Consider the following 23308-nt stretch of genomic DNA (forward strand, 5'->3'; position numbering starts at 1 on the left):
GTAAAATGAGCTTGAACTTTTGCTTAACTGGGACGTTCCCTTTTAAGTATCATTTTCATGTTCATAAAAGAAAGACCACACTTGTGCAGGAGTGGTATAAATCTACAAGAAATTACTCCTAAGTAGCGTAAGAAACATTTTTGTTTCAACAACGGGAATGTCCAGTGGTTAGGACACAAAATGATGATGAAAAACAGGTAGGATGTCTCACTTCGGTGGAGAGCAAGGAGACCTCTCTCCACATGCGATCTAGCAGATCCGGGAAGCGTTTTTTTTTTTTTTTTTTTAAGACGGCACAGATTGGGGCATGGCGCGTGTTAAACCTATGGGAAAATCGTTGGGTTAGGGTTTTTGGTTATGGTTATGGTTAGGGTTAGGGTTAGGGTTGGGGTTAGGGTTAGGGTTAGGGTTAGGGTTTGATGGTTAGGGTTAGGATTAGGATTAGGGTTAGGTTTAGGGATAGGGTCCCCGATAGATTTTTAGTTTCCCCAATCTGTGCCGTCTAAAAAAAACACGCATCCGGGCTACCAGCAGTGATGGGAATCAGCCAGTACGTGTGTGTGTGGATAGATGTGTGTGCGTCTGTGTGTGCATTTATGAGTGTCATTTCATAGGTCTTCTGCTATGTCAGGAAATGTTTCAGCACACACACGCTCTTTAAAATACATGCTGCCACACCCGCCTTTGTTCTTGTGTTCGCACAGGCGTGACGTCCCTTTTGTTGAAAACGCAAGCAATTGCTTGTGCGGCACAAGCAAAAGGTATAAGCCCAAGCAAAAGTTTATGCATATGGATTTAAGCAATTGCTTGAGCTAGACCTTCTGCTAGACGACCTTGTGCATTTGCTTGAAGCAATTGCTTACTTTTCAATTGCTCGTTTTATGCATTCGGCCCAATGGGCCGGATGCATAAACGCTAGCAATTGCTTGTGCTAGCCTTTTACTTGAATCCGTGTGCATAAAAACAAGCAATTGCTTGCGAGCAGAAGCTTTTGCTAGCAAGCACAAGCAATTGCTTGTTCTTGCAAGCAATTGCTTAGAGACCAAGCATTTGCTTAAAAAACGTATGCATAAAACATACCTTTTGCTTGTTCTTGCTAGCAATTGCTTACGATTTTCCAAGCTCTGTAAAATGAGCTTAATCTTTTGCTTAACTTCATATTCATAAAAGAAAGACCACACTTGTGCAGGAGTGGTATAAATCTACAAGAAAATACTCCTATTAAAGTAGTGTAAGAGACCTTTTCCTTTCAACAACGGAAATGTCCAGTGGTCAGCTCGCAAAATGTGATGAAAAACAGGTAAGATGTCTGACTTCGGTGGAGACCTCTCTCCACGCGCGATCTGGCAGATCCGGGCTATTACACGTGGGAATCAGCCAGTACGTGTGTGTGCGTCTGTGTGTGCATTTGAGTGTCATTTCATAGCTCCTTTGCTATGTCAGGAAATGTTTCCGCACACACATGCCCTTTCAAATACATGCCGTCACACTAGCCTTTGTTCTTGTGTTCGCACAGGCGTGATGTCGCTTTTGTTGAAAACGTAATAGGGGACAAGCAAAAGGTATGAGCGGAAGCAAAAGGTTATGCATATGGATTTAAGCAATGTATTGATTGAGCTAGACCTTTTGCTAGACGAGCTTGTGCTTTTGCTTGAAGCATGGTCTACCTCCCCTCCCCCCCCCCAAAAAAAAGAGAAAGATAATACTTTGAGGGTGTCACATACCATCTATACAGTTAAAATGTAGTTCATGTTTATGATTCAGTTGTCATTCTAAACCGTGGCAATTACACATCAAGCCATGAATCACACTCTATGGAAGACTAAAGCTTACATAACTTACATAAAGTAAGCCTGATAAGCATTGTACATGACTGTTACAGTCGCAGGCTGATTCCTGAACTGACCAGTATTTGGCATGAATTCATTCATACAAACATCAATTATAATTTCATAATTTATTTTAATCTATCATACAGCATGATGCATGATTTGAGGCATATAAACTAAAGTCTACTCACAACAAAGGGTTTATTTCAGCATTTTCCAAAAATGTATGTGTATATATATACACATTGTGTGTGCGTGTGTGTGTGTGTGTGTGTGTGTGTGTGTGTGTGTGTGTTATAAGGTGGTTACATAACAAAGGTGAGCAGGTTGTGTGGCTGGTAAAACACAATAAAATTCCACGCAAATTTCAAAATGTCTTCAGTGTACCAGCTTGAAGGTTCACCGATATATTGTAGTATCAGTGTAAAACATTCATAAGGTATGAACATCTAACTGTATACTATAGGTCTGACATTAATTATGTGCAAGGTATTATGGCTGAATTATTGAGAAACCCAGGTAACATGTTTAGTGTTCTGGTATAAGTGTCATGCGTGAACATAATGTGTGTGTGTGTGTGTGTGTGTGTATGTGTGCGTGCGCGCATGTGTGTGTGTTGTGTGTGTGTGTGTGTGTATGTATGTATGTGCGTACATGTGTGCACATGCGTGTGTGCGTTTGTATGTGTGTAATCATGTGACCCACACATTTCCCCAGCACAATTTCATGCTGATATCCCCCTTAAATGTTTGTGAATTAGCAACAAACAAGTTGCTCTGTCAGACTGTCCTTTGATATGAATACTAATGATAATTTATACATGTAACTACCATTTTGGGCAAATCCAGGTATACTTAACAAAAAGAAGATATATATATATATATATATATATATATATATATGCAGAAGGGCAATTCACAAAAACTGTTCACTTCTGTAATGCCAGAGACAAATGGATCAATATCTCTGTAGCAAGAATGCCCTTAAACGTCATCTTCATCTTAGATTACTTAAGCTTTATCATCATGAAGACTAACAAACGAAAGACTGAGTGACGGGGTATTCTTACTACAGAGATATTGGTCTGATTGTCTCTGTTATACAGGCATTATCAAAGTGAATAGTTTCGTTGTATTAACTGCCCAGTACATGAAGTGGTAATAAAATAACAAAAGTTGAACAAACTTAACACAATGCTTTACATTTAGACCGCTCTCTACTAACATTTTGGGAAAAGAACAAACAAAAAAGGCGCTTTCCGGTTCTTTACATGTACTTCAAAACTTTGCACTACAAATTGTGTAATGTATCCCCTTCACTTCCACCACTACTGAAAATGTTTTATATCTTGTATACCATAGCTAAGTACCGGTTCATAGAACCTGCATCTCAAAGCCCTGAGCTTACATTACAAAATTACATTGTTATTTAGTGGGCCAGATAATAGTGAAAACAACAGGTGCATTCAATTACCTATGTCAATTCAAGAATTTCTTTAATTTCTGAATCTCTCATCATACAATATCATGAAGAATTGATGACCAAATTATTCCCTTTAATTAATATGATTACTACCCCCCCCCCCCAGATTTGTCAACTTTGACTATTGACTTTGGACACACATTTATCACAAACATTATTATTGATCCCCTTGACGAACAATAACATCGCCAAACAAATCTTCCGACTTTTTTTGAAGTCCATGCACATCTCACGACCTTCATAGAGTTCAGCTTTATTTAGTGTTTGGACGTTATAAGTGGCACATCACAAATCATACATCGGCGAGCTGGCGATTTGTAACTCGCCATTTTCAATCTCAAGAATAATATTCAAGTCATCGTCGAATCCGGGAACAACGAAGTCCAAAACACCACGTGAAAGTAGGTCCTACAGAATGATGACTCCAAACATAACTTTCAGCCAGTCAAAAACGTTGCACGAATCAGCTGTGCAACAATGCATACAGATTCACTGAAGTATCGCCATTTAGTCAAGGCGCAGGGACCCAGAAAAAAAATGACTTCGTTCAACCCACCCCGCAGAAAAGGTTTGACTGCATGGGGTGGTTGGTTGGACCCTCTGGAACACCCCTAGGTAGTATGTGACTCCAAATTGTGGTATCAATAAAATTTTACAGGCCACTTAACCCTATAAAGCCCAAGGGGGCACATTGTGCCCCCCTACCATATTTTCATTTGCCACTCCTACACCCTTTACTCGATTTCAACCAAATTTGGTGACTTTTCCTAAAATCTTATTGCAAACATTTTGATATATAATTTAGCTATGTCCGATATTGCTGGTTGCCATGGCAACCGTAAACTGACAACCATGTCAGTCAGATTTTGAATGATTTTCTGTTCCAATTTCACTTAACAATATAATAATGGATGAAATGGGGGCTTTCTTGGCTGTAATTTGCTGATGGACCAAAATGTGAAGTAATTATGGTTGTGAATTACCCTGAAATGGTCTTCTTATTATTTCCTTTATTTTTCATATGACATAGGCATCAAACAATAGATATAATAAAAATAATCGAAAATACAGCATTTTCCAAAGACTACCCTTTTATTTTGTGTTATCTTCACACAAGCTTTGCCTGTAATATCATTTTTTTATCATATTATCAATCTGCAAACTCAAAATTTCAATATTTTGGAAATATGAAATGTGATACCAATATAATTATGTACCCATTCCAAGCAATACATCATAGGTTTCATATATTTCTTTATATTATAACAAGTAGCGCCCCCACGTGTTGACCTTGAGAAATTTCAACCATAACAAATAGTGAAGGTTGACTTGCTTTTCCTTTTTGGTAAATATGAAAATGATTGATATGAAATAAAAACATATATACTGGGGATAAAGAAATAAAAAGAAAAATACATGATTTTAGCGTATTTCCTATGTATTTCTGTATATTTTGGTAATAGCGCCCCCAGTGGATGACCTTGAGAAATTTCAAATTTTGGGTCATGTAGAGTATGAGTTGCTCTACTCATGCGCCAAATATGACGGTCATACATCAAATAATAAAGAAGTTATGTAGGGGGGCACAATGTGCCCCCCCCCCCCCCCTTGGGCCTGGAAGGGGTCAAAATAGCATGGGCTTTATAGGGTTAAGTTGCGACAAGACCTTATTCTTCGAGAAAGAGTCTGCGCACGATAAGACTACTACACGTACCACTAGCTCTGCTACAGGCGCCAATGTCAGTGGTGCGTGTAGTAGTCTTAGCGCATACAGACTTTTTAGGTCACAAACGAGGGTTTTTGCCTGCAAACTAACATTTCACGCCAAGCTGGGGTCGGTGTAGTGTAGTTTCTAGACGTTTTTATTTCGTGTTTATTTCTCCGAGTTGAAGTAAGCAGAGTGAGAGCACATACCCAGTGATTGCGACGCCACAACCGTTTTTGTCGCAATCACTGGGTATGTACCCTCACTTGGCTTAGCGCAATACAGCGGGCTTCTGCACAATACACAAGCTGCAACTCAGAGAAATAAAGACGAAATAAAAGCGGCTAGAAATTAAGACTAGGGTCAGTAATGCTTGTCGCTATTGGGGCACTAAAAATTACAAACTTCTCACAGTTCTTGCACTTATTTCATGAAAAATTCATCAAAACTGCATAAAACTATATATGTACACGTTGCTAGAGATGTCAGCAAAACAGTGGGATTCATTGTAAGTTATAATATTGTGCATTGTAACCATGGTAACGGGATGCCTACAGGTGATTGGTAACCCCCCCCCCAAAAAAAAAAAAATATATATATATATATGTATATACCTTATATGTATCTGAAATTTAGACAGATTTGTATCTTTTGCCTTTTCACCCATTGTAGACCTGCCTCAACACTGTTAAATTAGCCTGGATTAAAGGGAAAAGGCGCCCAAGAGTTTTCCCTCATTGTCTCCTTAGCATTAATTCATTACTGCACGTTTTGATAAATATTTACATATCATGATTTTTTTTCATGTTATTATATCTATCTATCTATCTATATATATATATATATATATATATATATATATATATATATATTTACAAAAGCTAACGAACACAAAATTACGTTTAATTCTTTGGTGGATAATCCAGCGCACGTGTGTATTCCTTCTTATCAAAGAAATGTATCTGCATTCTTGAATAAACTTCCTTTACGAACATGAACAATTATTGCTTTCCTCTGCTCTCTTCCAGGATTGTTTTGCATAACCATCGCTCTGTTAATGCTCAAAAGAGCTAACATTAGAATATAATTGGCTTTGCTCTCTGTATTCACCTATATTTTCAAGGGAAATTTGTGTCCATACATTACTAAAAACTATATTTGCCTATGTACTTTGAAGTCAAATTTGTGTTGAAAGTACGACGGATGCAACTTTTTCATGCATTTTACTATTCGAAAATGATATCTTTCTTTCAATGGCCGTTTATTATGCCTTTGTTTACAAATATTGCTGTAACTTGAGAATGCTTCAGTATATTCTTCACATAAGTTGTACACAAAATATGCAAAAGAAAAGACTTGCTCATTGAGCTTTTTGAAATTATGGGCTTTAGTTTTTGAGTTATTGACAGCTGAATCATGATTGGATAATACTAGTTGCCTTGGCAGCAGAAGATTTTTTTTTTTTTTTTTTTTTTTACAATAGTCAATAAAAAGGTTTTTTTTTTTTTTAAAATTGCATCTATGAAATTAAAAAAATCAAAGTTTGCAGCAGTAGGAGGCATTTTGGGGGTTACCAATCACCTGTAGGCATCTGGTTACCATGGTAACCATGTACAATATTATAACTTACATTGAATCCTACTGTATTGCCGACATCTCTAGCAACGTGTACATATTAAGTTTTATGCAGGTTTGATGAATTCTTCGTGAAATAAATGCAAAAACTGTGATAAGTTTGGTATTTTCAGTGCCCCAATAGCGACAAGCGTTACCGACCCTAGTCTTTATTTCTAGTCGTTTTTATTTCGTCTTTATTTCTCTGAGTTGCAACTTGTGTATTGGGCAGAAGCCCGCTGTATTGCGCTAAGCCGGATGAGGGCACATACCCAGTGATTGCGATTCGGGCATCGCAGTCACTGGGTATGCGCTCTCACTCTGCTTACTTCAACTCGGAGAAATAAAGACGAAATAAAAACGTCTAGAAACTACACTATACCGACCCCCAGCTTGGTGTGAAAAGTTAGTTTGCAGGCAAAACCCTTGTTTGTCGAAGAAAAAGTATGCGTGCGCTAAGACTACTACAAGCACCACTGCACTGGCGCATGTAGCAGTGCTAGTGGTGAGTGTAATAGTCTTGGCGTGCGCAGACCCCTTTGCGTTTGTTCCAACAAAATAATAATGATGAAAAATGGCCAGTAAAATTCTACTGACACCACAATTTGGAACCACATACTACCTGGGGATGTTCATGGAGGTCCCATCTACCATCCTGTCTGGTCAAACCTTTTCTGCGGGGTGGGTTGAACGAACTACTAATACTTAAGCCTCCTATAGGCATTAGCGCCTTGACTATAATTGCATTGTGATAATAACAGATTGTGCAGAAATGCAGGCATCTCTGTGCACATGTAGTAGATCATATCGCACTCTATTCACGGTGCAATGCACACAGCTGGCTGCAGATAGATCGATCCCACAGTTTCCATGCATACGTAATGAGCTTGGGCGTACAGGGTGGATGCGTAATGATAAAAATCGTCCAGAATCATACGGCGAGACAGTCGCACTATGAGCCCCACCCCCCCCCCCCCCCGCTACGTCAAAGGGTCACCTGACAAGCCACGTGACCGGTCATTGCTTTTTCTGGGGGCGTTCCCGACTACCCGAAAAATGAGCGATTTATAGGCGATTTCAACTGAGTTTTTTGAAGTTCATAGATCTCGTTGAAAAAAAAGTATGCGATTTCCAATAGTATTGACACAGTGTTTTCATTATGATCATGCATTATATAGTTAAAAGACCCCCCCCCCTTTAATGGAAATGGGTGACGTCAGCCATGCGCTATCCATTTTTGCTCAAACAAAATTGAACGCCTGATAGCATTGGCAGCGTGCGATGGAACCTTTCACGTAATGGCACGTGATAGGTAATTGACCAATCGGAGAGCTACAGTATTTTTAGGTGTTGTAAAATGAAAGTTATGAAACTCTTAATCGCTGTCTATTGCACATACTATATCAATAATTTGGCGTTTATGAGGACTATTCCAAACTCGTTTGGCCACACGGAAACACTTGGGTTTAATACATTAAATGTCATGAATGATTTGTATTATCTCTCATTGTGTTTGAAACCATTATTCTACAATTTTTGTTTCATTACAAGATTTATAAGATATTTTCCAAATGTAATTCACTATAGATATGTAGAGGTCTTGACATAATTATGTATGTTCGACTGAAAAATGATTAGTCCCATGGAGTATACTTTGCATTGGAGTTTCACATTGAGATGGCTAATATACTGTTCAACAAATTTGCTTTTTATACTGACAGGAAGAAAGTGTCTTCCTCATTTTTCCCACATCTTTTCTAATATTCAGCAATTGCAAAAAAAAAAAAAAAAAAGAAATGCAAAACGTCATATGCCTTCTTTTGTAGTCATTGACTACTATATCCGACATGAAAAAAGAAATGCAAAACGTCATACGCTTTCTTTTGTAGTCATTGACTACTATATCTGACATGAAATAGTTCAGTTCGTGTACTTCGTTATATAAGACTGAATTAAACATAACCTCTGTCCTTTTTATTTCACAACTTCATGAAAATGATAATATCATATTTCATATGTAATGAGAAAAGACGTAGATTGCAATGACGTTTATATTTTGACTGCAAAGGATTTTTTTTTCAAGGGTGGAGGAGGGAGGGGGTGGCTGCGGGTAATATCTGGAGAAAACAGTTTATAGAAGACATGTATGTAAGCAATTTCTTTCTGATTATGTATTTTTCTGTGTGCTTCGAGTACGCACACGACACAGCGTTTGATCTTCGTTTCTACTTTGATGTTGTTTTGTGCTCAGTAGTGCTTTCTTTTTGCCTTGACATACATTCCTTGTACGCTACACCAAAATCGAGCTCACCTGTGCGTACCAACAATTTGATTTTTCACAATTGTGCCAAGTGCATACTTATGAACGTACGTATAGCCACATGTATGTTAAGACCTAAACAGAGAACTGGTTTGTCATTTTCATTATGTAAAGTGCCAGTACTTAGTATACCTGTCTATATTGCTATTTTCACTCCCACGGTGCTGTCTCTCTTAGCGAAATTCACAAAAATTTACATAACAGTGTTAATGAACTTCCTATTGCGTATGCAAAAATGTGTTATGCCGGTGCTCTCAACAGCTACCAACTTGTCAGCTTTCAGTAATCTGTCATCCTTGTGTATGCAAAAACGTGTTATTCCGGTGTCTTTGACCGCTCAAACCAACTTACTACCTGTTCTCAGCTATTTGTTATTGTATATGCAAAGATGTATTACCACGGTGCTGCCGACTCCTCTCAGAAATTTGTTATTAATGTTTATGCAAAAATGTGTCACCCTGGTGTATCTGACTCCTCTATTAAAGTTGCCACCTACCCTGAGCAAACTGTTATCCTTGTGTTTACACAAATGTGTTTCTACTGTGTTTTCGACCACCCCCAATAATTTATTGTCTGTTTGCCTTTGCAATTACCTCTCTGAACTGTTCAGTGCAATTGTGCCCTCCTATGTCAGGCCCGTAGCCAGGGGGGGTGCGTCGGGTGCGTACGCACCCCCCCAAATTCTGAAAGGTCCACTTTTTCATAACAACGGTTTTTAGCAATTCTCAAGATAACAATCCAAATAAATATAAAGACACATTATATGCTACGTAAATGTGGAAGAGTACGTTTAACAATGTTAGAAATAATTGTACGAAACCCTTTTGTTGTATGAACCATCGGATCGTCCCCATGCACACAAACACAAATGTTATGTATCAATTTGTGCGAGCTATTATTATATTGGCACTGCATGCCATGGCCCTTGGCGCGTGTGACCGGTGTTTTTTTTTTTTTTTTCCACTTGCCGCCCGAGTACGTGCGAGTCGTGGATGACATTGAGGTTGACACTTGCATTTTTTCACAGGAACAGAGGTAAGTGGATGAAAATCTAATAGCCTCAAGTTTACATATATGATAAAAATTAAAGAAATTTCCTCGAAATTACTATAATCGAAAACCTGAGACATTTTATATCTACGTCTCACAAAGATATAGTAGGAAAAGCCTGAATATTGCAAGAGCTCCGGAGTAAAAACAGTCAGTGAAAAACCCTATGTATGATAGCATTGTGAGAGCGTTAGACTGCATTGTGACGCATCGTTATTTAATTTACATTCTTTATTGATATATTTTCATAAATATCTCAGGTAATGAGTCGGATTGGATTACAATTCTCACTTACAGCTTTGTAGAAGTCTGAGTCAACAGTATCACACAGTACTTCAAGACGTATTATAGTACAAACGATTTCTTGAGCCTGCACCGTTTCAGGCTCTGTTCTGGATATACGGCAGTAGAAACTCATTCTTTTTTGTTGTTTATTTTATCATTATTTACTAATCTCTTTTCTAACTTACAGGTAGCGGATTTCTTTGCACGCCAAATTCGGAAATGTAGTGTTGATTATTACTTATACATTTTCTCATGTTGTGACAGTTCTATTGGTTCTCATTTTAAAGTGAGCCAAAACCTAAGAACATTTTCATTTATAATTTCCAAAGAGTATTATGCAGGCACGCAAACTCATTTTAGTTGTATTCATTTAAATGTAATGGGTAAGAGGGTATGAGAGAGAATGGAAAGTGCTGAGCTATGAAGTAAAATGGTAAAGTAAAAAGTTTTTCAGATAGTATTACAAAAGAAACTCATTCTTTTTTGTTTGTTTATTTTATCATTATTTACTTATCTCTCTTCTAACTTAAAGGTAGTGGATCTCTTTGCAGCCCAAATTCGAAAATGCCTAGAGACAGCTAGTAACCAAATATGCTACTATAATTTAATAAATAAGAAATAACCATTCCAGTATGTATCTTAGTGTGCATAGTAAGACAGATCAAATCAAATAGGAAAACATCTGAGCACAAAGCCTGAGGTCTGAATTTGCACTCAACTTCTTCCAATGGCTAACGGATGTTTAATTTTTGAATTTCATTGACCTCCAAATTTCACAAAAAAAAACTTCTTAGCATGATGGTTAATATGACATTTGACTGATATTGGAGATGTTTGCGAATCGGATCTACTACCTTTAATATTATTGAATCTAAAATGATTATTTGAAAGTTCGGAAATGCTGGAAATATCCTACCAGAAGGAGGCAAAATGTAAATGGTTCACATTTACAATTCATTTTGTTTTAAAAATTTTCTTATTTATTTTCGTTTTTTACAAACTCGCATACCAACGGCTGATATACTGTATAGTAAAGTGAATGTTTCATCTTCCAAACAGCATCCAATGGGATGGAAAACTCCAACTGAAAGGTGGACACCGTGACCATACTCGCTAAAGAAAACGCGTAATAGGGGTCGTTTTTTCTCACGGATTAGATGGAAAGTGTGATGTACGAGTGTATATAATCAAAGGGTATCAAAAAGGCCGAAATTTGGGAAAATGGTATATTGTTCAATCATGATGAAGTACTTCTTTAGGGTGCAGGAAACATTTAAGGAATGCTTGTTTTTAAGGCCCGAAAAAATCATATGATCATTACTTATTTAGGGGCCATTTTGAAAGTCCATGTATGAGGATGGTGTCCACCTTTTAATTGTCGCTACCCCTCCCGGGACAGTATCAAAGGACCGTTTTGTTAATTAACGCAATCCCCCCTTCCTTTAAAAATCCTGGCTTCAGGCCTGCTAACGCGGGTATACAATAGAAAAAATAAAAGTTAAAACAACACCAGGAAAATCACTATTCTCAATTTTGCGGCGCGCTACGCGCGCAGAGTCTCGAACACAATTAAACTTAGCAACTTCCTGGCAAAATGAGTTTTTACTATTTCCTAGATGAAATACCGTAACGCGATTGCATGCAACAGACAAAAATACAAATTTCCTCGAGACTCTAAAACGTCATTAAAACAGTCAAAATTCACAATTTGCGGCGCGCTTCGCGCGCAAATTCTTATACAACTTTTGTAGTTCGGTCGTCCAAAGAATATATATATATATATATATAATTGTGCGTGTGTGTGTGTGTGTGTGTGTGTGTGTGTCATCATTGGTATTGGTACCGAAGGTCCGTTTTTTTAGTGACCGCACCCCCCCTTGAAAAATCCTGGCTACGGGCCTGTATGTAGACTAGTAACAACCACATTCCCCGCCTACGCATTATGCTCAAGCAGATACCGTTGAATTTTTGACATGCCTTGTTTTGCGTACGGAAACTGAACATTCCTTAACCGTCTATTATCAGGGTAAATGTTCTTTCACATACTTCCTTTAAAATCCAACAGCAGATGTATTTTTGAGCACATATTTTCTGTTAACAGCCTATCTTTATATTCACCTATTCTGTACCATGCACAATGATGAATCCAAATACCACTGTTAACTCGAACGCCGCTGCTGTTAGCATGCTTTATCCTCAGTCACTCGCTGATATGACACCAGTAATTTCAGTAAACAGCGAAGAGGGCGAAGATTCCGACATCGTCACTTTCTTAAATATGCAAACTTCTGAATTGAGACTAGATTTCGACTGTAACGATGCCGCAGTCCAAAATGTATTCACTCACTATCACACAGAGGATGAATTTCTTTCACTCACTCATAATGACGTAACTCAACTTTTTATTTCACATTTTAATATCAGAAGCTTAAATAAAAACTTTGATCAATTTCTTTCTCTTGTGAGCACGCTAAAAACCGAATATAATATTATCGGGCTCAGTGAAACTTGGTTAAAGGAGACATCACCCTCTTCGCTGCTTACAATAGACGGCTTTAGACTCATAACAAATAATAGAACATGGAAGAAAGGAGGAGGAGTCGGATTTTATGTGTCACAGAATTTAGATTGTGTTTTTTTTTTTTGTGGAAAAATATAGCGTGATGTCAGAAGTTTTTGAGAGTGTATTTATTGAGGTCAAAACTTTAAATAAAAGTAATATTATAATTGGGGAGATTTATCGACCACCCAGCTCAAACCCTGCTGAATTTTAAGAGTTATTTTGCGGCCTTATTTCGAGCAGTTATTTTGATAGTAAGACATGTTTTGTCATGGGTGACTTTAACCTCAATCTTAATTACAATGATAATCTTATGTGCGCGGATTTTCTGAACCTTATGTTGTCGAAATCATTTATTCCCCTTACAAGAAAACCGACTCGATTAACCGATGATGTATCTACTCTTATTGATAACATTTTTGTAAATTACTTATTTTCTGACATCACATCTGGCATAATAGCTTCTGACGTCACTGATCATTTTCCAATCTATGCCCTTGTGTCAAATTTTATGACTGCTTATGTTTCTCACACTCAAAATCCGGGTATTCGTGTAATGTCTGAATCCAACCTTAATAAACTTAGGGTGAAATTAAGTTCAGAAGACTGGTCCACTGTACTCTCAAAGCGATACTGATTTAGCATTTGAAAATTTTATGAATATTTTGACCACTAACTATGAATCTAGTGTTCCTCTCAAAAGGCCTCACCATTCAAATTACAAAAAAAAAAGTACCTCGACAACCATGGGTAACAAAATCTCTTCTCAGGTCCATTAACCGCAAGAATAGTCTTTTTCATAAATATCGCAAAGATCCATGCCTTCGAAATAAATCAGGATATACTCGATATCGGAATATAATGACATCCTTAATACGTGTTGCTAAGCGGAATTATTTTTCGCGACAGTTTGTTAAATATAAACATGATGTGAAGAGTACGTGGAAGGTGATTAACGAGACACTCAAAATACAAAACCAATACTTATCTTCCCAAATATATTTCGGCGGACGGCCGGCAGATTAACGATCCGGTTATCATGGTGGAATCTTTTAATAACTATTTCGCAAGTCTTGGTCCACATCTTGCCAGTAAAATCCCGAAATCCCCAACTGAATATCATAGATATCTAGGTAACAGGAATCCTCAATCAATATTTTTTGAACCTATTGTTGAAGAAGAAATTGTTGATATCGTCAAGAATCTAAACGATAAAAAAAGTTCAGGATATGATGGAATTACAAATTTTCTTTTAAAAAATGTTTTGAATCAAGTCATTTCTCCTTTAACATACATTTTTAATCAATCTTTAGTTAATGGTAAAGTCCCCAATAAAATGAAAGTTGCAAAAGTTGTCCCTATCTTTAAGAAGGGACAGAAAGATTTGGTGAATAATTACCGACCAATTTCTCTATTGACTTCAATCTCTAAAATCCTTGAAAGGTTAGTTTACATTACACGCGATTATTGAAATTTCTCACAAATCATAATATTTTATCAGATTCTCAGTTTGGTTTCAGAAAGCATTATAACACAACCCATGCTTTACTTACTTTTATAGACAAGGTAGCTCATGCTATAGATAATTTTGAGCATACAATTGGAGTTTTTCTTGATTTCTCTAAAGCTTTCGATACGATAGATCACGAAATTTTATTTCTTAAACTGTATCATTATGGAATTCGCGGGCCACCTCTCGAATGGTTTAAGAGTTACTTAACTGATAGAAAGCAATTTGTTAACATTAACGGCTATGATTCGCAGTTAAAACTTATTTCATGTGGAGTCCCACAGGGCTCCCTCTTGGGCCCACTTTTATTTATTTTATACATAACTGACCTTCAAAAATCGAAATTTTTTCATTTATTTGTTTTGCTGATGACACAAGTTTGTTTTGTTCTCATCGAGCCCCTAATACATTAATTGATATGATGAATACTGAGCTTAGGTCTGGATTTATGCCAACAAATTATTCCTGAATATAGAAAAAAACTTATTATATGGTATTCAGTAATTCTTTGAATGTTGTCCCACATGAGATCAAAATAGATGATATATGTTTAACGCAGGTCAATAACGCAAAGTTTTTAGGGCCTTGGATTGACCGAGAATTATCCTGGAAAACTCATATTAATTTTGTAAGTAAAATTTTGTCCAGAAATATTGGAATTTTAAACAAGCTTAAACATTTGTTCTCTGTTTATATTTTGCAGAGTATACATTCTTCTTTAATATCTCCACACTTTAATTATGGAATTTTGGCGTGGGGAAATGCAATCAATTTACTATTAGATTCCCTTCTTCGTATTCAAAAGCGTGCAATAAGAATTATAAACCACGCCGGATATTTTGCTCATACCAACTGTTTTTTTTTTCATCAAAACAGAATTCTGAAAATTCCAGACGTATTTTATTATAATCTCGGAATTTTCATGTATAAACTAACAACTAATGAATTACCATCTGTTTTTATTCACATGTTCAAAAGAAATCGCTCTATTCATTGCTACCCCACTCGTCAGAGTGACGCTTATCACCTTCCCCGTACTCGCACTATTTTTGCAAAGAAAACAATTATGTTTACTGGACCCAGATACTGGAATGACCTCCCTCAAGATATTATTTCTTCCTTATCCTTATTCACCTTCAAACGCAAACTAAAACGGCTATTACTTAGTGGATACACACTACCCGGCTCTTAGCAACATTATTTTTTTTTTTACCCCTAGTCTTTTGTCTTTGTCTGCAGCTCCAAGTTATTTAACGATACCGTTATAGCACTTTGTGTGTGTGTGTGTGTGTGTGTGTGTGTGTGTGTGTGTGTGTGTAAACACGGTGAAATATGTACAGTCTCGTTTAAGCGATACTAAAGTATTCATGTGGTTCGATAGTTCGTTTTTAATACTGATTTTGCACTGATACAATTTAAGTTGGTCGAGATAAACATGTCCGTTCTCCGTATAATTTCACGCCTATAAATTCGGGAACCTACAGTTTTTACAAGCATCATTGCTTTTATGTAGGCCCCATCATATTTCTGACATTTATATGTGATATCCTCAGATGATAACGACCATTTATATTTGTTTGTCTTTTTTTTTTTCAAACATCAGATATGGTTGTATATATATTTGTACTTTTGTTTTATTGTCAATCATTTTGTAATCCCATCACTGAGAAAGTGGAAATATGAAATAAAGTTGAAACTTGAAAAACTTCAAACTTGAACTATCTTACCAGGAGTTGTGCATGTGTCTCCGGTATATTCCGCCGTGCACGAGCACTGTAATTCTCCTCGCGACGAGCAGGTTCCTCCATTCTGACAGGGGTTCGGATCGCAAAAACCGTCCTCCTCTGCAGCTAAACAGCAACAACAACAAAGCGCAAGAAAGAAGCTCAGTTCAAAAGCCTTTCAAAAAAAGTATTCGCAAATTCACGAAGAAAATTAGTTTTGTTTTGTTTGTTTAATAGATACTTTATTTTCTGCAAATCAACAAATCAATCAGCAAATCAATATACATAAGGCACATGATTATGAACATGTGGGAAATATACAAAATAGATTCAAAACAGAGTCGTTTGACTTGCGTAAACAAAGATATAAAAGGTAATTAATGATACAATATACAGTATGCATGTCTATGCAGCGGGGATTACAACAATTATAATTATGGAGCGATAATGCAGAGGGCCGCCATTGTAAGCATAGCTTGAAAAGATGGCCGGCCAGAGGAAAAGGTAGGGACGTATACTAGTTTCGTAATACTACAATACAATACAAATTTTGCTGCGAAGATAGCAGGGGAAAAACGTGATGGTGGTGGATGTGCGTGCAAGTGCTAGAAAGTGCAGAAGGGCAGATATGCTGGAATGTAGAATAATCGAACTGGTTTGCTGAAAGAGGGAACGGTATGCGATGTTGCTATTTGGGAGACCAACATTAATCATATGAATTATTTGTTTTTAATTTGTATTTGAAGTATACTGTAATAAAATGTGCTTCTTTAAGTTTGCTTTAAATGAAAACAAGGAGGTACACTGTTTCAACTCCTCAGGAAGAGTGTTCCATGTATCCGGACCGTGATGATATCTAATCGATTTTTGAGCAAGTAAAAGCTTTGGATTACTTAAATGAAAATCATGGGAACGATGGATTGGGTATGAATGAATATGGTCATTGGTTACTAAGGCATTATGAAAAAATGGTAATAAATTTCGAGTGCACTGTAAAAACATCGGTGTTAGATTTAACACCACTGGTGTTAAATCTAACACCGATCAAACTTCAATAAAGGACCACACCCACAGGTGTTAAAAATGCACTGTGATGGTGTTGAAAAGTGTTCACCTGACACTTCGTGGTGTTAATTTGACACTGTACCTGGTGTTATTTTGACACTGTACTGGTGTTAATTCAAAAATGACACCACATGGTCTTGATTTGATATTTGCTGGTGTTAATATCAATGGTTTAACACCCGTCCAGCTTCAATAAGGGACCACACCAGCTGGTGTTACTTTGGTGTAAATTTATTTTCACATTTGTTCAAAAATGTAGTATTTTAATGTAAAATTCTTGATCGTCTTGTTTAAATAATAAATCAACAAGAAGTGCAGTTACTAAGAAACTCTTCAAAAAACAGTTTAAAATTTGGAAATGACACCCGTAGGTGTTAATTTAACACCATAAATGAGCACCGAAAATTTAACACCAGCTCGGTGTTCACTATTTAACCCTATAAAGCCCAAGCTATTTTGACCCCTGCCAGGCCCAAGGGGGGGGGGGGGCACATTGTGCCCCCCCCCCTATATAACTTCTTTATCATATGATGTATGACCGTCATATTTGGCACATGGGTAGAGCAACTCGTACTCTACATGACCCAACATTTGAAATTTCTCAAGGTCATCCACTGAGGGTGCTGTTTACCAAAATATAAAGAAATACATAGGAAATACGCTAAAATCATGTTTTTTATGTTTATTTCTTTATACCAGTATATATCTTTTTTTTTTTAATATCAATCATTTTCATATTTACCACAAAGGAAAAGCAAGTCAGCCTTCACTGTTTGCTATGGTTAAAATTTCTCAAGGTCAACACATGGGGGCGCTATTCATTACAATATAAAGAAATATATAAAACCTATAATGTATTGCTTGGAATGAATACATATATTGGTATTGCATTTCATATTTCCAAAATATTGTAATTTTGAGTTTGCAGATTGATAATATGATAAACAAATGATATTACAGGTACAGCTTGTGTGAAAATAACACAAAATAAAAGGGTAGTCTTTGGAAAATGCTGTATTTTCAATTATTTTTATTATATCTATTGTTTGATGCCTATGTCGTATAGAAAATAAAGGAAATAATAAGAAAACCATTTCAGGGTAATTCACAACCATAATTCCTTCACCCTTTGGTTCTTCAGCAAATTACAGCCAAGAAAACCCCCATTTCATCCATTATTATACTGTTAACTGAAATTGGAACAGAAAATCATGCAAAATCTGACGAACATGGTTGTCAGTTTATGGTTGCCATGGCAACCAGCAATATCGGACATAGCTAAATTATATATCAAAATGTGCGCAATAAGATTTAAGGAAAAGTCACCAAATTTGGTTGAAATCGGGTAAAGGGTATAGGAGCGGCAAACGAAAATATGGTAGGGGGGCACAATGTGCCCCCCCTTGGGCTTTATAGGGTTAACACCGGACTTTTTGCAGTGTGTGTTTATACATGAATATAGCAGTTAGATATATATGTATGTCATGGGCTTTTAAAGTTTTTAGGCGATGAAATATAGGATCGGTGTGAGCCAAAAAATTTGAGTGTGTGCATATACGAAGAGCCTTTTTCTGAAGAATAAAAATTGTATTTAATTTACTTTTGCTACAGTTGCCCCATACAATATTGCAATACATTACATATGGTAAAAATAAAGCGTTATATAACATTATTAAACAATATATAAAATAATTTATTCTCCTTAAAACACCAGTTGTTTTAGATATTGCTGTAGTAATATTCTGCACATGAGTATTCCAAGTTAAATTGCTATCTAGGGTCACTCCTAGAAACTTGGTTGGGTGTTTCTCAGCAATGTTTATACCATCAATATAAATACTTTTGGGAAGGGTGGGTTGGGATTGAAGAGTATGAAAATGTATAAAACATGTTTTATCAATATTCAATGAAAGCTTGTTACTTCTAAACCATTTCGAAATATTACCTAATTCCATATTAAGTGTATCAATCAGTGTTGCAATATCCTTATGAGAATAAAAAACGTTAGTGTCGTCTGCAAATAAGATGAAGTTCAAACGAGGGGAGCAATTGGTGATGTCATTAATGTAAATCAAAAAAAAAGTAGGGGCCCGAGGATAGATCCCTGAGGGACACCACATGACACGTTAGAATATAATGAGTGACTAGATTTAAATGCAACATATTGTTTGCGATGACCTAGATAACGTCTGAACCATGACAAAGTAATCCCTCTCACGCCATAATTCTGTAATTTTCCAAGTAAAATGTCATGATCAATAGTGTCAAATGCCTTACTAAGATCCATAAAAACTCCAATTATATGTTCTTTTTTAGTAAGCGCATCAATAATATTATCAACAGATTTGATTATAGCATAATCGGTAGAAAATCCTTTTCTAAAACCAAACTGATTCGTATTCAATATATCATTTCCAATCATAAATGAGTAAAGACGCTTGTAAACTACTTTTTCTGAGATTTTCGATAGAACAGGCAACAATGAGATGGGTCTATAATTTTTCACCATTAATGGATTTTCTCTTTTATAGATGGGGATAACTTTGGCGATTTTAAAAGAGTCTGGAAACTTGCCATTAAGTAGGGATAGATTGAATATATGGGTGAGAGGGGCTGCTGGGGGGTAAATTATCTTTTTCAATAAATTCACCCTCAAATTATCGGGCCCACAGGATTTACTACATTTCAAAAGTCGAACAATATCAATAATTGCAGATTCATTAATTGGAGTAAAAAACAAAAGAATTTTGATTATTTTCAGATAAATATTCTTCATAATTTTTTATATCATTTATGGGAATAGATGCTGCTAAAGAAGGACCAACATTAACAAAAAAATTATTAAAAATATTTGCAATTTGGTCAGGATTAGTGATAACATTATCATTACGAGTAATACTATCAGGACATTCCATAGGTCTCTTTTTGAGTATTTCATTAACAGTCCGCCAAAGAGCACTTTTATCATCCTTGTTAGATTCGAGTTTATTTGAAATATATGATTTACGTGAAACTCGAATTAAAGTAGTTAATTTATTTCTATATATTTTATACCTTTTCACATTTTCAGGAGTGGGTTTTCTCAGAGATATCTTATAAAGACGGTTTCGAGTAAGAATGGAATGTATAAGACCTTGAGTAATCCAGGGTTGCCGGGCTCTTTTCCTTCCATTTCTCTTGGTAGTTAAAGGAATATGTTTGTCATAATAATCTAATAATTTTTGTAAAAAAAATTCATAAGAAGAATCAACGTCTTGGAGTTCAAAGACGTCATCGCATTGTTCTTCAAATAAATCTTGATTCAATGAATCAATATTTTGTGGTGTTTCATTTCTATACATTTTCAAGTATTGTTTGGGTTGGCGGCGTATTGGGGTTGTTACAGATTTGTCTTTAATCATAAAAATCGGTAGATGATCAGATATGCCTGAATAAAGAATGCCGTTCGTGCAGGTTTCAGTAATGACATTAGACAGTATATTGTCTATTAATGTTTTACTATGGGTGTTGTTGTTTATTCTGGTGGGTTTATTGATGTGGGGATGCAGTGAGTTGGAAAGTAATATGTCATGAAAATGGGTGGGTTGTAATAAATCTATATTGTAATCTCCCATCAAAAAAATTGATTCTCTCTCTCCAAGAATTTCATTAGCACATTGATCGAAACTGTCAAAAAAAGACTGAATATCATTTTGCGGAGGACGGTAGATGGTACCAACTATAATATTTTTCTCATTGTCATTTAAAATTTCAATAAATAAGCTTTCTGCTCCTTGAATATGCAAATCAGTTCGAATTCTGAACTTAATTTGATTATTAACATACATGGCAACCCCACCTCCTATGCCATGCTTTCTGTCATTACGAATAAAATTGTAATTGTCAATGCCAAATAGGTCCGGGGAATTGGAGTGCAACCATGTTTCGGTAATTCCTATAACGGAAAATGAAAAATCATTGAGAGAATTTAGAAATAATTCAAACAATTCAAAGTTTCTATTCAAACTCCTTGAATTAAAATGAATCAAACTAAAATTAGCACAAATCTGATTTGCCTTATTGACAAAAAAATTGACTGTTAAATTCATTAATAGTGAAATACTGACTTGTGTGGTTGACTAGCTGTTGGTCATCTATTCCAAAATCAGAATCCATTTACAATGAGTAACATTACGTGATCGCAGCATATCATGGTGCAAAGGGAAGTGTAGTGCACATCGTATACACGGGGTGTATACGATGAGGTGCATCGGTGCGTGTTGTGCTGTAACAAACTATAGAGGAGCGCTTGAAATGAAATTATTGACATGATCTACAGGACTGCAGAGCATAGACACACAAAAACACAAATTCAAATAATATGCTACACTTTAGGGGTGACCTAGCAAGTAGTGTGACTTAAACAAAATGACTTACACAAAAACTTACACAAAAAGTGAATACTGTAATGTAACCGGATTTCTCCAGTTACTGTGGGATCTTTATTGGGTATATATTCGCGGACACTTTACTCACGCTCACAGCGATCAGACCACATCTCAATATCACGCCGAGTCGACATCATTAATTCACAAGCAACAAGAAAAGTGCGTGCAAAGAAGAAGCTTTATTACCGTACTCGCCAATTGAATTCGGAGAGTTCGTCTGCCACGGTGCGTAAGTGATCACCGCACGAAGAGTCGATACTCACCGTCTTGTATACAATACACAACAAAACACAGGGAGACACACCACGGACCAGTCAGCTAACAACTGCTCGCTCACACTGCTCGAGCGAGACTTTTCCCACGTGCGACCCGTGCCCCCACTGCAACTCTTAAGGGTCACGGTGTCACCGCACGCCACCTACGTCCTACTAGACGTACCAGAGACACTTACTTCTAGGGCTCTAAACTCATTTCATTACACAGCCCCTCCCTAAGACTAGTCAGTCCCTTTACCAGAGCATGGCTTCTCATACATAATGAAATGAACGAAAATCGGATGCTTAAATTCCGTATCTCTCTTAATAAAAAAACACAAACAATAAGGCAATATCGACCTGCTTATTTGAATCCCTCCAATGAGCACGTACAGCAACCTTTACCCTTTCTCTCTAAGCACATTAAAACAACAAGTATCTTATATGAAAACAACATGAAACACTTTCTGGCAACTTTGCATGAACATGTATTTACATAACTTAATTAAGTCAACACCGTAGATAAAGCTGAATCATTACCTTCGTTTGAGTTATCAAAAGGTCCTGAGAGTCTGGTCTTCTGTCTTTGTCATGACGTAAATCTTACAAAGCACCTGGTGTATGTACATTGATTAAATTTTCTGTCGTTGAGCTATTTGCGCTTTTCCAGTGGTAACTCTTCCAGTGAATCGAATTATATTTACGCTTCATTACATGAATAAACAAAAATAAGCAAAGCTTTCTTGAAAGCAGTCCACATTAACTTAAACACATATAAAAAACATGAAACACTGGAGCGTCACTGGTCGTTGCATCTCTTCGCTAGGTCTGAACTCCCACCACTGCGTCAATGAAGAAGTTCTTGCGTCGTTCTAGCTTGTTGCACAAGACTCCGTCCTTGTACGTCATCTCGCAGACGGTTTCTGTTATCTTGGTATCCCGGCCGACGAGAACCTTGGTCAATTCCCCCTCCGTAATCTGTTGGCCTGATGTCCCAGCCTCCACATGATGATGCTCCCTATCGGAGAAACACCACTTCATACTGCCTGTCTCCGTTCTCCTCCCATATCTTCTCGCCTTCACTATTACTTATATGGACCGAGGGGACTCTTCACCGACGTTCACCCGCTGGTTCTGCAGGAGATCTGGGACGCGTAGTTCTCCGACCGGCTGGTTTACCGTGCCCCGCCTGATTTGGGGTTCCAGGGTGTCATCTGGCTCAGATACTTCGTTGTCCGGCTCCGAGTCTGATGTCCCAGATCCGGGATCCAGCGGCCCCATCATTGCTAGCATGCTTCGTGGCTTCCCCCTTGCTGGTGGAGCTATAGCTGAACTGGGACAGACTCCACCTATTGCCGCGTCCCCGGTGAGACCGTCACCTCAATCTCTGCACAGGGAGTAGGAGTCTCAGGAACTGAAACACTGCTCTTCACCTGCTTCGCAACAGGCGAGCGGGATCTACGTCGTCTCCCAGGTTCATCGT

At 37.0% G+C, this 23308-nt stretch overlaps 1 protein-coding gene across 1 annotated transcript in view; it reads right to left on the reverse strand.

Annotated features, from left to right (window-relative positions):
- Positions 1-23106, reverse strand: part of LOC140227808 (adhesion G-protein coupled receptor G6-like) — a 77478-nt gene extending 54372 nt beyond the window's left edge. The window contains exon 1 of the mRNA XM_072308204.1: positions 22941-23106. Coding sequence (XP_072164305.1) covers positions 22941-23106 — 166 coding nt within the window. The remainder of the gene's footprint in view (positions 1-22940) is intronic.
- Between the last annotated feature and the right edge of the window lie 202 nt (positions 23107-23308).

This window comes from Diadema setosum, chromosome 4 (assembly GCF_964275005.1).
Source record: "Diadema setosum chromosome 4, eeDiaSeto1, whole genome shotgun sequence".
Taxonomy (NCBI): Eukaryota; Metazoa; Echinodermata; class Echinoidea; order Diadematoida; family Diadematidae; genus Diadema; species Diadema setosum.